Below are 17314 nucleotides of genomic sequence, written 5' to 3'. Positions count from 1 at the left end.
AAAGAACAGGTTCCCAAAAGAAAGCACTTCTCTTTAAAGCTTGAAAATGCTGGATGTCTCAGAGTTATGATTAACGGTCCAATCAGAAATTTCAGTCTGCATTTAGACGCCGACACAATTGGCTGTGCGTTTCCAGGATTGCTTTCTGTTTTTTTTTATTTCAAATTTACAGCATTCACAGTTATTTATATTCTTCCTGCATTTTCACCTCATCTGCAGAATCAGATTCTTATGTTTGATGTCATATTTACTGTTTGCAGACATATTATTTTACATATATTTATATTGTATCCCTTTCAGCAGTTGACTGATTGCTTAAGGTTTTTTTTAATACTTTTCCAATTATTGGGCCTGTTTGGCAATTGCTAGTTGCCTCATTGTTAACTGAACAGCACAAACCAAGGCAATGGGTGATTTTATACTCGAGGAATATAAGCAATAAAGGTCCTTTATTTATATGTTTTATGACCCCCAGGATGTCCCAAACTGCTTTACAGCCAATGATGTACTTTTGATGAAGGGTCACGAACCTGGAATGTTGGGCGGGATTTTATGGCCCCCCCCCCCGAGGTGAGGTCCAAGGCGGAGGGGCCCATAGAATCGCGACGGGTGGCAGAGAGCACAAGGGCTCTACCAGCGTCCTTACATACTGGTAGTCCTGCCACTGCTAGTACGCTCATATCTACGAGATAGAATACTTGTGCTTTCCATGCCGACTTGCATTTTTAGTGTGCCACTGCAAGGGATGGCTAACCCATTTTATGCAGGTAACTTGACAGTTGCTGGTTGTATCATTGATTTCCAACGACTACGGTACATATCTTTGAGGATTCAGACTGGTTGGATATTTGCACAAGTGCCAGAATCAATCTTGACTCTGAGTGTATGTTTGCCAGCTTTCTTTGGCCATGTGATGTTAATAGTGGTAAAAGCTTCCAGTTGTTTGACTTCATCAATGTGATGTGTCAGGTCCACATTGTGGAACGCCTGTTCGTCTTCTGGCTGAGTGACCTATTAACAGCCACTTAAAGGCTTCTTCCCGCAACCACGGGGATCTTACTAGTGGTGGGAGGTGCCTCTTCCACGTGGTGAGGGAGCCTTGTAAAATGGGATGTCCTCCCTGTAGGCTTGGGGGAGAGGCGGGGTGGGGTGTCCTTCTTCCATGGGCAATCTGTGACCCACAGAGGGCCCCGACCTGTAATAAGTTCTTTATGTTGTCTAATGCAACATAAGTGAGATGGGTGGAGTCTAGCTGGTTGAAGATCTCAAACAGGTTTATTACAGCTAAATATTATCTACAGTACAGAGCTAACTATTTACAGAACCTTACTCTGAGTGTTACAGTTGTAGAGTGCCTGGCTGTGAGTCACATGACTGTGTCCTGGTACTTGGCTCAATGGCACACTAAGATCTTAAAGGGATATCATTCTTAAAGGCAATCATCCAAAGATAAGTCCCGTATGCTAAAAGTAACAATACATATAACATTGGATAACATCAGAATTAGTTACATGGAATATAGATTATAAAATTCACAAATATAGAGGCTCAAAAGTCCATATATCGTCTCAGTGGCTTGACGACTCTTGCTCAGGGGATTTGCATCTCAATTGTTGCTGTTCTTTCTGAAGTTTCTCCCTCTCTGCATTCAGTTTCTGTTGCTCTGCCTTCAGCATGTTAATATAGTCTGTTGCTTTTCTCAAGATGACCACATTTGAGCCCTTGTGATTCTTGCAAAGCTCCGGCACCTCATCTCGTAGAGCCAACAGACAAAGCTTCAACTCATTCTTCTTCTCCTCATCAGGACATTGCATGTCCTTTGACTCCCCTCATCCTCCGTGTCTGAAGGTCTTGGGCTCAAGGTCGAGGGCTTGTTGGGGAAGGAGTAGTTGGCCTCATGGAGGTACCCGCCCATTCTGGCTCATTGTGGTGCTGGCAGTTCTCTAGAGAGCAGAAGTGAAGGCATGGCATAGTTGTGGTGCTGCTGGATTTCCAGACTGCACTGTTTGATGTTGGTCAGAGTTTGCAAGCAGGTTCCGGTCCTTAGAGATTTCCTCTTGGCAATGCTCTCATGGATAGTTAGGATGTTGAGGTCCTTATACACTGTAGTCCTGTGATACTGGCCCGCTTGTGTCTACCAGGTAGAATATTTGTGGTTTCCATGCCAACTTGCCATAGCTGCATTGAATTGTTAGTGTACCAGTACAAGGAATCGGTAACCCATTGTATGTAGATAACTTGGCAGTTGTCGGTTGTATCATTGATTTCCAGCTACACCAGTACATATCCTTCAGGATTCAGACTTGTAGGTTATTTGCACTAGCGTCAGTGTCGATATTGAACATGAGTGTATGTTTGCCAGCTTTCTTTGGGCACGTGATGTTAATAGCAGCAAAAGTTTCCAGTTGTTTGACTTCTTCAACATGATGTGTCAGGTTCGCAATGTGGAATGCCTGTTCGTCTTCTGGCTGAAAATTACTCCTCATTGGGTCTTGTCTCAGGTCTGTTTTGCTGTGGACTTTGTGTATCGGCTTGCATTTATGCAGCTTTCTGGCACTCTCCTTGCTGCTGTTGTCCTGTTGCTGCATCTGTCATCTGCTTGTTTGTGCTCTACTGTGACTTCTGGCTGCCTCTTTGGAGCCATCTTTCTTGCACAGATGGGCCCAATGTCCTTTTGCACCGCACGCCTCGCACAGGTCATGAAATGCAGGACAACTTCGCTGTGAATGGGACCAACCACACTTAGCACACAACTTGCTTGCTCTTTTTGACGTGATTATGGTGCTGATACTGTTGGCTGCACCTAGTGCTTGCAAGTGCTGTTGTCCCGCTACAATGGCTTTGTATTTCCTGCCAACTTCGAGCAGCGCATCAATGCTGTGACCTTTCCTTTTCCACAAGAGGTCTTTCTGAAATGCTTCAATGGGTGTCAATACAATCACCAGCTCCATTATTCGGTCCGACAGCTCAGTTTCTGAGAAGTCACATTCTTCGCCCTTACTACTGCATCTACTGATGAACTGATCTATTGATTCCTGTGGCTGTTGCCTGTAGGACATCAATTCCAGGTGGTGAATTCTAAAATTCACTCGTAATCGAAGCTGATGTTCTAGCACTTTCCATATCTTTGCGGGATCTTTCTGGTTCTCGTCAGATAGTGCAGATGTGTTGATTCTGTGTAATCCCTCATTTACAACTGCTATTAGTTTTTTACAGCTTGTTTTTTCTGGTTCGATAATTATTTGGTCTATGAAGAATAACGGCATTCTTTGTTTGAACAATTGGAACTCGAATAGGATATCCAAGGCATTCCAGTTCCTGCTGAGAAATTTGGCATCCATATTTCTGATGATCATTTGCTTAAAAACTTACTTTAAGACTTTTCTATGACTCTGCGCTGTTTCTCCTTTAAGAGTGTTATTTATACTAGCTGCTTTGATTGACAGGAGCAGGTGTTTGCTAGTGCTGTGTGTTTATTTTGCTTCCAGCATTTAAGCTTGTTCTGTTCACACAGATGTTCAATAGGCAGTTTATTTTATTTAAGAGTTTTTTATGCTCTTAACACTTGTGTTTTTTTTTACCGTGGCTTCGTGAATGGAAGCTCTTATTCATGCTCAAGTGTTACAATGTTTTTTTTTAAACTTTGACTGTGAATGAAGGCTCTGCAGTGATCTGGGTTTTTCTGTCTTTTTTCTAACCTCCTGTAATGGCGCTGACCTCGATTAGCTCAGGAAAGGAATTGATTCTTCCCTTTTATTTCTACACAGAGCTTTTGAAAAAAAAACAATGTTTTGAAGGACTTCAAAGCTTTTTTTTAAAGCAGTGTTCCTCGCCAGTCGGCACAATGACTCACCCAATTTACTTTCAGCCTGTCGTTTGTTTTATTTCATTCATTATTGGGATGAGGGTGTCGCTGGCTAGACCAGCATTTATTGCCCATCCCTAATTGCCCTTGAGAAGGTGGTGGTAAGCTGCCTTCTTGTACCGCTGCAGTCCATGCAGTTCTGTGCTTTGTCTTCTACAGCTTGAGCCAGTATTGTTCTTGAACATCCTGTCTATTGGCTGTAGGAAAGCTCGTTTTCAGAGCTGTTTTAACTGTGGTCTTCAACCTCAGACTTTGTCTTCTCAACACAGCTGTCACCATATAATGAGTTCTTTTATGTTGTCTGATGCAACATGAATGAGATGCATTGAGTCCAGTTATGTTGAATATCTATAAAACAGGTTTATTACAGTTAAATATTATCGACAGTACATAGCTAACTATTTACAGAACCTTACTGTGGGTATTACAATTTCAGAGTGACGCTGGCTCTGTGTCACATGACTGCCTCCTGGTACTTGGCTCATTAACATACTAAGATCATGGCTGATCTGCCCCAGACCTGAACTCCCCTTTCGTGCCAGCTCCTCATAACCCTCAACTCTCAGATATTTCAAAAATTTATCTAACTCCTCTAAATACTTTCAGTGATCTAGCCTCCACAACTCTCTGGGATGAGACACTTAGACAAAAAAAACAGAGAATCCCTTTGAGGGGTCACGAGAAAGCCAAGGTGGGGCACCCACCCCCACCCCTCATCTATTTGGCCCGGTGCTGGGAGCTCTGCTACCTACACAAAATCCAGCCCATTAACTCAGTTTATCTGTCCACAGATGCTGCTGGACCTGCTGAGAATTTCTAACATTTTTGTGTTCTAACTTCAGATTTCCAGCATCTGCAGTAGTTTTCTCCTGAAGTACTTTTGAATTGTAGTCACTGTTGTGATATAGTAAACTAATTATCCAATGTGCGCACAGCTAGCTCCCACAAACAGCAATGTGATAATGATCAGACGATCTCTTTTTATGATGTTGCTTAAGGGATAAATATTCGCCCAGGAAGACCTCCTCTGCTGTTCTTCAAAATAATAACGTCTTGAGGTCAAGAAAGGTGATGCATAAATGCTAATCTCTTTTTAAATGTATTTACTGGGCAGGCTCCAGAACTCTGCGAACTGGCAGACTGCAATGTCCAACAATAAGAGCAAATCCACCCATGCCTCTGCTGCCACTGGATGTATAATACATGGACACATTAATCCTTGGCTGTTCCCTCAACTGAGTGAGAGGAGAGCATTTGGATTTGGTGACATGACCTTGATGAGGTGTAGTTTTACATTCTACCTGCACCATGCTCATTTATAGTGTGGGCCAATTATTGTCAGAACACTCCTAAAAGCCAGTCACTTGCACCAGTCTATCAACACGTTTAAACATAGCCTTGCTGAACCCTGTTCAAAATCCCCACTCCTCTCCTGTTCAGGAATTGACCATTATATAATGAGTGGAAGCATAAAGCTGACAAGCTTTCGGCTGTTTACCTTTGCATTGGGATAACGTTGCAAATTTACACTGCTTTCAGTGAATATGTGTTTAAGCTCTTGGCTTTTCCGTTTCTTCTTCTTGGACTGGCAATGTGTTGTAAGTTGTAATCAGCTCCAACTTCTTTACACCCAATTCTACAATTTCACGAAATAGGCAAATTTCTGTACAAAATGTAATGTGTGCATTACTGAGCAATTTAGTAATGTAACATTTAATAGCAGACATTAAATAGATGAGCTAATTAATTTGTAAGATTTCTCGGTTGTGCTTTTTTAAGAAAAAGTAAGCATATTGCAGAGAATTACATAGAATATAGAGCACAGAAACAGGTCATTTGGTCCAACTGGTCTATGCTGATGTTTATGCTCCACACGAGCCTCCTCCCAGCTTACTTCGTTTCACCCTCTCATCGTATATTTCTATATCTGTCTCCCACATGTACTTTTCTAGCTCCCCCTTAAATGCATCTATGATATTTGTCTCCACTACTCCATGTGGTAGTAAATTCCTATTCTAACTACTCTCTGGGTAAAAGTTTCTACAGGATTTCTTATTGGGTTTATTTTTTTTATTCGTTCATGGGATGTGGGCGTCGCTGGCCAGGCCAGCATTTATTGCCCATCCCTAATTGCCCTTGAGAAGGTGGCGGTGAGCTGCCTTCTTGAACCGCTGCAGTCCATGTGGGGTAGGTACACCCACAGTGCTGTTAGGGAGGCAGTTCCAGGATTTTGACCCAGTGACAGTGAAGGAACGGCGATATAGTTCCAAGTCAGGATTGTGTGTGGTTTGGATCCAGGTCAATGCTGGCTGGTCCTTCCAGTTTCCTCCCTTAATTACTTTCTAATGGTTTAATACAACTGAATGACTTGCCAAGGCGTTTCAGAGGGCATTTAAAAGTCAACCACATTGCTATGGGTCTGAAGTCACATGTAGGCCAGACCAGGTAAGAACAGCAGATTTCCTTCCCTAAAGGACATTAGTGAACCAGATGGGATGTTAAACAATAATCGACAAGGGTTTCATGGCGATCATTAGACCAGCTTTTAATTTCAGATACATTAATTGAATTCAAATTCTACCTTTTACCATGGTGGGATTTGAACCCATGTCTCCACAGCAATACCCTGGGTTTCTGGGTTACTGTGATAATACCACTACACCACCAACTCCCCATACACACTGTGTCTATTAACAATTATCTGGAACTGGAGTAGCCATATAAATACCGTGGCTACAAGAGCAGGTCAGAGGCTAGGAATCCTGCGGCGAGTAACTCACCTCCTGACTCCCCAAAGCCTGTCCACCATCTACAAGGCACAAGTCAGGAGTGCGACGGAATACTCTCCACTTGCCTGGATGAGTGCAGCTCCAAAGAAGCTTAACACCATCCAGGACAAAGAAACCCACTTGATTGGCACCCCATCCACAAACATTCACTCCCTCCACCACCGAGGCACAGTGACAGCAGTGTGTACCATCTACAAGATGCAGTGCAGCAACGCACCAAGGCTGCTTAGACAGCACCTTCCAAACCCGTGAAATTTACCACCACGAAGAACAAGGGCAGCAGATGCATGGGAACACCACCACCTGCAAGTTACCCTCCAAGCCACACACCATCCTGCATGGAACAATATCGCCGTTCCTTCACTGTCACTGGGTCAAAATCCTGGAACTCCTTTCCTTACAGCACTATGGGTGTACCTACCCCACATGGACTGCAGCAGTTCAAGAAAGCAGCTCACCTACACCTTCTCAAGGGCAATTAGGGATGGGTAATAAATGCGAGCCTAGCCAGTGACATCTCACGAACGAATAATAAAAAATCTTATATTCATGACACCTAGGTTTGGACTCCCTCACAACACCTTCTCTAAGTCTATCCCATCAAACCCGTTCACAATCTTAAAAGCCTTTATTGAGTTACCCCTCAGCTTCTGTTTTCTCGAATAAAGAACCCCAGAATGTTCAGTCTTTCCAAATAGTTATAACCTATGCATTCTTGTTTAGCTTACGTCTACATAATGCCTTTCATGACCTCAGAATGTCCCAAAGCACTTTGCAGCCAATGAAACATTACAATGAAATCAAATCGTATTTATAAAGCATTGCAAAGAAGCATGTGATGTTAAGAATCAAGTTGAGGTACAGTGACTGTTTTGTAGGCAAACATGACAACTGTTCAACACCACTATGCCCTGCACATAGTATCATTATCATCATCAAAAGCTGCTATTATATTGATCTTTATTCATTAGCTGATGTGGTGCTGGACTCCTTCGGCGAGTGGACAGCTCAATGTAAAATCTGCCAGGTTATTGTAGACTGAATGCAAGGGAGGCCTCATTTTCCATTGGATTTTCCTGCTCACAGATCTCCAGAGTAAGGTGGGATGTGTGGTGGGTGGGATGTGTGGTGGGTGGGATGAGTTTCAACAGCAATGTCATGCCACTGCATCATGACATCATCATGTACAATCATTTTACACTGCTTTGGAATGACACCTTGATGCAACATCATGATGTCATCGCTCCATATACATATGCTGGTCAAGGTGTCAGGGCCCGTCCTGCACACGTGTAGAATGTTGGATCCCCAACAATGTAACTGCTTTACAGGAAAACTGGCTGCACATTGCAGACCTCCCCCGGCCTCCCCAATCCCCCTACCCTCTACCCCCCCACACCCCACACCGGGTGAGTATCCCAGTCCTCCAAATCATTTACTCTTCCTCCCTTAAAAAATAACATCTATTTACCACATTCTCCTGCCCCATTGCCACTTGTCTCAGCAGCTACTGCATCTTGCTGGATGCAGGTAGCCATTCTGTATCTGACTCCTGAGCTCATCTAGTGCTGAAACCTTCATCCATGTCTTTGTTACCTCGAGACTTGACTATTCCAATGCACTCCTGGCTGGTCTCCCACATTCTATCGTCCATAAACATGAGGTCATCCAAAACTCTGCTGCCTGTTTCCTTGCACTTGCACTAAGTCCTATTCGCCCATCACCCTTGTGCTCGCTGATCTACATTGGCTCCCCTGTCGGCAATGCTTGGTTTTAAAAATTCTCAATCTTGTTTTCAAATACCTCCGTGGCCTCTACTCCTCCCTATCTCTGTAACCTTCTCCAACCTCACAACCCTCTGAGATATCTGTGCTCCAATTCTGGCCTCTTAAGCTTCGCAAATATCAATCACCATGCCATTGGCTATCATGCCTTCAGCTGCCTGGGCTGTAATCTCTGGAATTCCCTCACTAAATCTCTCTGCCTCTCTACCTCGCTCCCCTCCTTTAAGACAAACCTACCTCCTTGAACAGGGCTTTTGGTCATCTGCCCTAATATCTCCTCATGCTGCTCAGGTCAATTTTTTTTTGATAACGCTCTTGTGAGGCACCGTGAGAGAGAGAGATTTTACTATGTTAAAGGTGCTATATAAATGTTGTTTTTGTACCTCATTTACACAGAACAAACAGGAGATTAAGAGGCCATTCTGCTCAACCAGTCCATGACAGCATTTATACAGCCATTTTTTGTGTGTGGCACCTTCTACCCCAAACTGTCTGCTTTTATTAACTATCATGTCTTAATCCAATCCTAAGCTTCATACAAAACATTATTCCTCACAAGGGAAACCCTGGTTGACTATTTTCCTCTCTGTTTCAGGGTCACAATGGCCAGGTGTGTGATCGAATCTTAGCGCCATGAAGGAAGCCATTTGGTTCATTGTGCCTGTGCCGACTTTTTGAAAGAACTATCCAATTAGTCCACCTCCACTGCCATTTCCCCAATTATTCCTTTACAAGTATTCATCCAATTCCCTTTGAAAGTTACTATTGAATCTGCTTCCACTGCCCTTTCAGGCAGCACATTTCCAGATCACAACTTGCTGCATACATTTTTCTCTCCTCATCTCCCCCATTGGTTAATTGGCAATTATCTTAAATCTGTGTCCTCTGTTCACCAACACTTTATCCTTGTTTATTCTTAGCTAAGACACTTCTTAATTTTGATACCTCTATCAAATATGCCCTTAGCTTTCTCTGCTCTAAGGCGAATAATCCATGTTTTTCCAGACTCTCCGCGTAACTGAAGTCCTTCATCCCTGGTATAATTCTGCTATATCTCCTCTGTAGCCTGTCCAAGGCCTTGACCTCCTTCTTAACCAGTGTATTGTGAAGGCTTTTGCATAACGTCTTGCTTTTGCATTCTTTGCCACTGTTGCTAAAGCCAAGGATGGTGTATACATTTTTAACAGCCTTATCAATTTGTCCTGCCACTTTCAAAGATGCAGCACCCTCATTACAACCAACTCTGTACAGACTGGAGATCCAAACTGTCTTTCTTCTTGATTTGCATGACTCAGGATGACTTAATGCAGCACATAGTTCCACTGAGACATCAATCGACTTGTACTTAGATGATTCTAATGGAAGATTGCACGTGTAAAAATTGAATAACAATGGACTGTGTGCAATGCTGTCTCTGACACTAGAATCTGTCCCTGAGGGAAAAGAAAAATGTATGGGCTGAATTTTTCCAGCAGCTATGAAGTCCTGCTGTGTGGATCGAAAGCGAAACCTGACCGGGCGTCAGCAGAACCCTGGGCGGCATTTTACTGGCAGCGACCAATTAAGAGCTCGCTGCCAGGACAGCCGTCCAATTGAGGACGGCATCCCACCTCCTGGAGCTGCCGGCCAATCAGAGGACTGGCAGCACTGCAGCCTCAGCAGCCTCACTGTTAGAGGTGGCCATTGTTGAAGCTGCAGGAGGAAGGAGAGGGCGCCTCCGTACCAAGGCATCCTCGAAGACAAGGTACGGTTTGTTTTTAACCTTGTGGGGCCCCGCGATTGAGGATGGGGGAAGCATCCGCTAACAGTGCTGTAGCCACGGGGGCGGACATTGCCCCTGGAGTAGGGGCGGGGGGAGCCTGCTTGGCCATGGAGTGGTCATAAAGGAGAGCCCACCCTCGGGAACCCACTGGAAGGCCGCCGCCGGGGTTTACCTGGTGGTCCCCGCATGTGGCGGCCCCTCCCGATGCTGGTAAAATGCCAGCGTGGGCGCGAGGTGGCCCTTAATTGGGCACTTAACTGGCACAATTGGGCATCCGGTGTGCGACCGCTGATAGTAATGTGCCATGGCGATGGGACAACATCGGGCTTTCCTCCCTATACCTTCTGCTGCTATTTTACAAACCCTCCCAGGCCATCTCCAAAGGGCTGGTAAAATCCAGCTCTATATCACCCATCTTGGTTCACTTCCATTTCCCCTCTCCTGCAGCACAATATGGTGACAAGGACTTTTCACCTCTGGGTTCAAAGAACAGACAAGTTTAAGTAAAAATGCAAAATACTGCAAACACTAGACGACTTGAAATAAAAAGAACAGTAAATGCTGGAGAAACATAACAGGTCAGTCAGAGAGAATGGACAAGTTAAGGTTTCAGGTACATCTAGTTCTGAAGAAGGGTCACTGACCTGAAACGTTAACTCTGCTTCTCTCTCCACAGATGCTGCCAGACCTGCTGAGTATTTCCAGAATTTCTTGTCTTTATTTTAAGGTAGACAGGGACCAAGTTAGGCACTGGGGAGAGTAATCAGATTGTGAATGTGTTCTGCCTATACAAATTGAGTGAAAGCTAGACAGCCTCCAACTCTGCCCCATGAGACGTGGGAGTTGGATGGAGGCGGTGGGCGGTATGGAGAGGTGTGGTTGCAGGGGTGGGGGGTAGAAATGGAGTTCTCCTTTCAAAAATCAGACTTCCAAGCCTACATTTTCTGAGCAGAATACGTGGTTAATTTTAAATGACATTGATGCTCGCATTAATGCCAATCAGGACATCTAGGCCTAAGGTCCCGACTGCTTCTTAGAAACTTCTAGGCTATATGGTCAAACCCAGAGAGGCAACAACCTAATACAATCACTTCTGCCATGCCACAGCTTGGATGGACAGTACTGTGGGTTAACCTTACTGTTAGGAGGGTTTGGAATGGGACTACAATACTGGCATCTACCCTGCAATGTGGAAAATTCCCCAGGAATGTTCTGTACGCAAAAAGCAGGACAAATCCAACCCAGCCAATTACTGCCATATCAGTCTACATTCAGTCATCAGTAAAGTGATGGAAGGGGTCGCCGACAGTGCTATCAAGTGGCACTTGCTCAGCAATAGCCTGCTCAGTGATGCTCAGTTTGGTTTCCGCCAGGGCCACTCAGCTCCCGACCTCATTACAGCCCTGGTCCAAAAACGGACAAAAGAGCTGAACTCCAGAAGCAAGTTGAAAGTGACTGCCCTTGACATCAGGAGAACATTGACCGAGTATGGCATCAAGGAGCCCGAGCAAAACTGGAGGCAATGGAAATCGGGGGAAAACACTCCGCTGGCTGGAGTCATACCTAGCACAAAGGAAGATGGTTGTGGTTGTTGGAGGTCAATCATTTCAGTCCCAGGACATCACTGCAGGAGTTCTTCAGGGTAGTGTCCTGGGTCCAACCATCTTCAGCTACTTCATCAATGACTTTGCTTCCATCATAAGGTCAGAAGTGCGAATGTTCGCTGATGATTGTACAATGTTCAGCACCACTCGCGACTCCTCAGATACTGAAGCAGCCCATGTCCAGATGCAGCAAGACCTGGACAAGACCCAGGTTTGAGCTGATAAATGGCAAGTAACATTCAAGCCACACAAGTGCCAGGCAATGACCATCTCAAGCAAGAGAAAATCTAACCATCTCCCCTTGACATTCAATGGCATTACCATCACTGAATCCCCCACTATCAACATCCTGGGGGTTACCATTGACCAGAAACTGAACTGGAGCAGCCACATAAATACTGTAGCTACTAGAACACGTCAGAGGCTGGAAATTCTGCAGTGGGTAACTCACCTCCTGTCTCCCCAATGCCTGTCCATCATCTACAAGGCACAAGTCAGGAGTGTGATGGAATATTTGCCACTTACTTGGATGGGTACAGCTCCAACAATACTCAAGAATCTCAACACCATCCAGGACAAAGCCACCCACTTGATTGGCACACCAACCACAAACATTCACTCCCTTCACCACCGATGCACAGTGGCAGCAGTGTGTACCATCTACAAGATGCACTGCAGCAACTCACCAAGGCTCCTTCGACAGCACCTTCAAAGCCTGCGACCTCTACCACCTACAAGGACAAGAGCAGCAAATGCATGGGAACACCACCACCTGCATGGGAACACCACCACCTGCAAGTTCCCCTCCAAGCCACACACCATCCTGCGTGGAACTATATCGCCGTTCCTTCACTGTAGCTGGGTCAAAATCGTGGAATTCCCTTCTTAACAGCACTGTGGGTGTACCCACACCCCAAGGACTGCAGCAGTTCAAGAAGGCAGCTCACCCCCACCTTTTCAAGGGCAATTAGGGATGGGCAATAAATGCTGCCTAGCTAGTGATGCCCACATCCCATGAACAAATTTAAAAATAGGGAAGAGTCTTTTTTATTCAATGTGCTTTTCATCCTCCCCCTGTTTGGCGAGAGTGATATCTGTGTATCACTAAATGCTTCATGTGGGAGGCCATTCAGCCCCTTTTGGGACATCCATCCATAGGTATTTAGAGCCCCACTGTCACAGCATTCAAGCATGTCTGGAATGACTCCAGCTTTTTTGCCTCCATTGTCCTACCTGGAAGCTTGTTCCGGGTATTATCCGCTCTGTGTGAAGAAGTACTTCCCGATATCAGTGATGCCCGTCTGGTGGAGGAATCAAGAATGAGGGGACCACCACCTTCTCAAGGGCGATTAGGGATGTGCAATAAATGCTGGCCTAGCCAGCGACGCCCACATCCCAGGAACGAATTTAAAAAACCTTAAAATTAAAGTCAGTCTACTTAGGAATCAGGAAGCTCTTTATCACACAAAGGGCAAAAGCAATCTGCAATTCTCTCACCCAAGAAGATGTAGGTGCTGGGACAGTTGAAACTTTCAAGAGATTGATAGATTTTTGGTTCGGTACAGGAAATCAAGCAAAGGCAGGTGAGCTATTATAGAATGGTGGAGCAGTCTTGAGGTGTTGAATGATATTCTTTTGGTCGTGATGTTTCTGTACAGATATTGAGAGTGGTGGACTGGTGTCTTTTGAATGCAGTGGAACTGTCAGATTTAACTGGAGAGCAGATCCACTGACCTATACTTTGAGTCAATGATGGTAGCACTTAACAGTCCAACTTACTGTGGGAGTATTGCATTTCTGCAGCCCTCATCTATAAATGTCTCCAATCAACCAAGAATGTTCTTGTTGTTGGGAAAGAAATGATGGAGTAAATTCACCAGGCCCACACTTGCAGCTGGGGAGTTATACTTGAAAAAGAACCTATGTAACCATATGATTCTAGCCCTGTCTCTGAACTGTGATTGCTCTTGAGTGTGTTTCGCAAGGTTTGTGCGTGAATTCACCCAGCGATCACCAACATAATACAACAAAGCACAGAGTAAGCAGACTTATGACCAATCTCTGCAGTGTTGTGTAATAAGTCAAGAAGGGCGGCACAGTGGTTAGCACCGCAGCCTCACAGCTCCAGCAACACGGGTTCAATTCTGGGTACTGCCTGTGCGGAGTTTGCAAGTTCTCCCTGTGACCGCGTGGGTTTTCGCCGGGTACTCCGGTTTCCTCCCACCGCCAAAGACTTGCGGGTTGATAGGTAAATTGGCCATTGTAAATTGCCCCTAGTGTAGGTAGGTGGTAGGCAATATGGGATTACTGTAGGGTTAGCATAAATGGGTGGTTCTTGGTCGGCACAGACTCGGTGGGCTGAAGGGCCTGTTTCAGTGCTGTATCTCTAAATAAAAAAGGAATGACGAATCTTGATGAGCCCGTCAGTTGGAGGAACTTGTGTGGTTTTGTGCTGTACATTAGGTGGAGGCTGCTGAGACAGTGGACAGCTTGCAGCACATAGTCACAAGATTCCAGCCTGATATAAGAAAATACAAATACAAGGAAAGACTTGATATCAATGGGTTCTTTTCATTCGAACATACAAAATTAAGGGAGTGACTTATTCAGAGGTGTTTAAAATTATGAAGGGATGGGATAGGGAAGCTACATTAGTGAAGTGGGGGTACAGCCCTGAGAAAATTTCAGGATCCATGTTATTGATTAAGAATACAAGGCAACAACCATCTCCAATAAGAGAGAATCTTAACATCTCCCCTTGACATTCAACAACGTTGCCATCGCTGAATCTCCTACTATCAACATCCTGGGGGTTACCATTGACCGGAAACTGAACTGGAGCAGCCATATAAATTCCGTGGCTACCAGAGCAGCTCAGAGGCTGGGAATCCTGCAGCGAGTAACTCACCTCCTGACTCCCCAAAGCCTGCCCACCATCTACAAGGCACAAGTCAGGAATGTGATGAAATATTCTCCACTTGCCTAGATGGGTGCAGTTCCAATGAAACTCAAGAAGCTTGACACCATCCAGGACAAAGCAGCCCACTTGATTGGCACCCCATCTGCAAACATTCACTCCTTCCACCACCGATGCACAGTGGCAGCAGTGTGTACCATCTACAAAATGCAGTGCACCAAGGCTACTCAGGCAGCACCTTCCAAACCTGCTACCTCTACCACCTAGTAGGACAGCAGATGCATGGGAACACCACCACCTGCAGGTTCCCCTCCAAGCCACACATCATCCTGACTTGGAACCATATCGCTGTTCCTTCACTGTCGCTGGGTCAAAATCCTGGAACTCCCTTCATAACAGCACTGTGGATGTATCTACCTCACATGGGCTGCAGTGGTTCAAGAAGGCAGCCCATCACAACCTTCTCAAGGGCAATTAGGAATGGGCAATAAATGCTGGCCTGGCCAATGACACCCACATCCCATGAAAACAAATAAATAAAATAATCTAAATTAGAATATGAAGGGAAGGGGAAAAGAGGAATATGGGAAGAGGGCAGCACATGGGATTAGGATGACTCGTGTGAAAGATAAAGACTAACACAAGCCTGGTTAGGCCGAATGGTCTGTTTCCATGTTGTACAGTGCAACTTAGATTAGATTAGAGATACAGCACTGAAACAGGCCCTTCGGCCCACCGAGTCTGTGCCGAACATCAACCACCCATTTTATACTAATCCTACACTCCCAACAAACATCCCCACCTGTCCCTATATTTCCCTACCACCTACCTATACTAGTGACAATTTATAATGGCCAATTTACCTATCAACCTGCAAGTCTTTTGGCTTGTGGGAGGAAACCGGAGCACCCGGAGAAAACCCACGCAGACACAGGGAGAACTTGCAAACTCCACACAGTAACTTACTTGAGGAGGGATGTAGTTGCATTGGAGGCAGTTCAGAGGAGGTTCAGTAGATTTATTCCAGGGATGAGGGGTTTGTTTTATGAAGAGAGATTGAGCAGTTTAGGCCTTTACTCTCTAGAGTTTAGAAGAATGAGAGGAGATCTAATTGAGGTATATAAGATGATTAAGGGGATTGACAAAGTAGACTTAGAGAGGATGTTTCCTCTTGTGGGACAATCTAGAACAAGAGACCATAGTTTTAGGATAAGGGGTAGCAGATTTAAAACAGAGATGAGGAGAAATTACTTCTCTCAAAGGGTCGTGAGTCTGTGGAATTCACTACCCCAGAGTGGGGTGGATGCCGCGACATTGAGTAAATTTAAGGAGGAGAGAGATAGATTTTTAATTAGTAAAGGGTTGAAGGGTTATGGAGAATGGGCAAGAAAGCAGAGTTGAGGCCGAGATGAGATCTGCCATGATCGTATTGAATGGCGGAGCAGGCTCGAGGGGCTGATTTGCCTACTCCTGCTCCTAGGTCTTATGTTCTATGTTCTTATGTATGTTAATTCTGTTTGTTCAGTACAATCTCTCTCTCATTCTTCATCTGTCATTTATCCACTATCTATTAATCTATTATCTACCTCTATTCTTTTTTTTCTATGTCTAACCTTTCTTTTTCATTTCTCTATTTCCAACTCTGCCTTTCTCTTTTCTCACTCTCTCCCCCCATCTCTCTGTCCTGTCTTTTTCTATCGCTCCCCCTCTCCTCTCTGTTTCTGTTTTTGCTAATCTCTCTTTGCTTTTTCTATCTCTTCCTCTCTATTTCTATATCTCTCCTTCCCCCCCACTCTCTGCCCCTCCCCGTGCACTAATTGGAGTTAAGTGAACTGTTTCAACCCACCTTGTAGTGCAGACAGGATCCGGGCTGTCCATATCAATGCAGTGTCTGATTCCTATGGAGAGTGCTGAGTTTAATGAGTTTGGACAGCCTCCATACAGTTCATTCAGTCCATGCAGCACAAAACTGCTCTGAAAGATTCCACTCGCATTCTAATCAGGTGGAGAGTGTGATGAATGGATGCAGCTTATTCATCAAAGTTTGCTTCAGAAATTAAAAGCTTTGCTAATTCAGGGGGGAGAAATCTTCTAACTTCGAGTGAGTTTACATAAATATAAGCTTGGTTCAGTTGCCAGCGCTCTCATTTGAACCCTAACTGCAGGGTATGAGGAGTTGATCTCTTTCTCTCTAATGCACCACAGAGGGCCCTGCATTATCAGAGGTGCTGCCCTTCAGATAAGCTATTAACTCAAATCCTGTCTGCTTCTTCACATGGACATGAATCATTCTTTAGCACTATTTGAAAGAGAGCTCAAAGTTCCCCTAGTGACCCATCCAACCCAACGATGCCAGAAACAGATTTGCTGGTTGTTCATCTCATCATTGTGTGTGGGATCATGGTGCACAGACTGCCTGCCACACTTGTCTCCATCATTATAGTCAAAGTAGCTCAGAGTATGTGCGATACTTCAAGGGGTTTCTGCAACAATGTGTGTAGGCATTATATAGACACATAGTCTTTTCCTAAGTAGATTTTGAAATTAGATTCTATTGCTGACTAAGGTTTGAAGTGATGATCTCTCTTGCAGA

At 44.8% G+C, this 17314-nt stretch overlaps 2 protein-coding genes across 5 annotated transcripts in view; one reads left to right on the top strand and one right to left on the bottom strand.

The window, feature by feature from the left end:
- The window catches only part of LOC137376081 (protocadherin-1-like), a 382929-nt gene that overhangs the window by 327545 nt on the left and 38070 nt on the right, over positions 1–17314 (top strand). The window lies entirely within an intron of this gene.
- LOC137375675 (uncharacterized) lies at positions 1459–16623 on the bottom strand. Of its 2 annotated transcripts, none has more exons than XM_068043064.1 (2): positions 16568–16623; positions 1459–4213 (listed from the first exon to the last, which is right to left on the bottom strand). In XM_068043064.1, exon 2 carries the CDS (start codon positions 3354–3356, stop codon positions 2592–2594), a length of 765 nt encoding a protein of 254 aa, XP_067899165.1. In that variant the 5' UTR covers positions 3357–4213; positions 16568–16623; the 3' UTR covers positions 1459–2591. The 2 variants fall into 2 exon arrangements, with proteins under 2 accessions (XP_067899165.1, XP_067899164.1); XM_068043063.1 differs by lacking the exon at positions 16568–16623 and adding an exon at positions 5364–5465.

Source organism: Heterodontus francisci, chromosome 12 (assembly GCF_036365525.1).
Source record: "Heterodontus francisci isolate sHetFra1 chromosome 12, sHetFra1.hap1, whole genome shotgun sequence".
Taxonomy (NCBI): Eukaryota; Metazoa; Chordata; class Chondrichthyes; order Heterodontiformes; family Heterodontidae; genus Heterodontus; species Heterodontus francisci.
Note: the sequence above shows the minus strand (reverse complement) of the source record. Positions and strands in the feature narration are given on the sequence as shown.

Coding starts and splice junctions, on each gene's coding strand:
- LOC137375675 (XM_068043064.1), bottom strand. CDS start 3,356: ATGATCATCAGAAATATGGATGCCAAATTTCTCAGCAGGAACTGGAAT.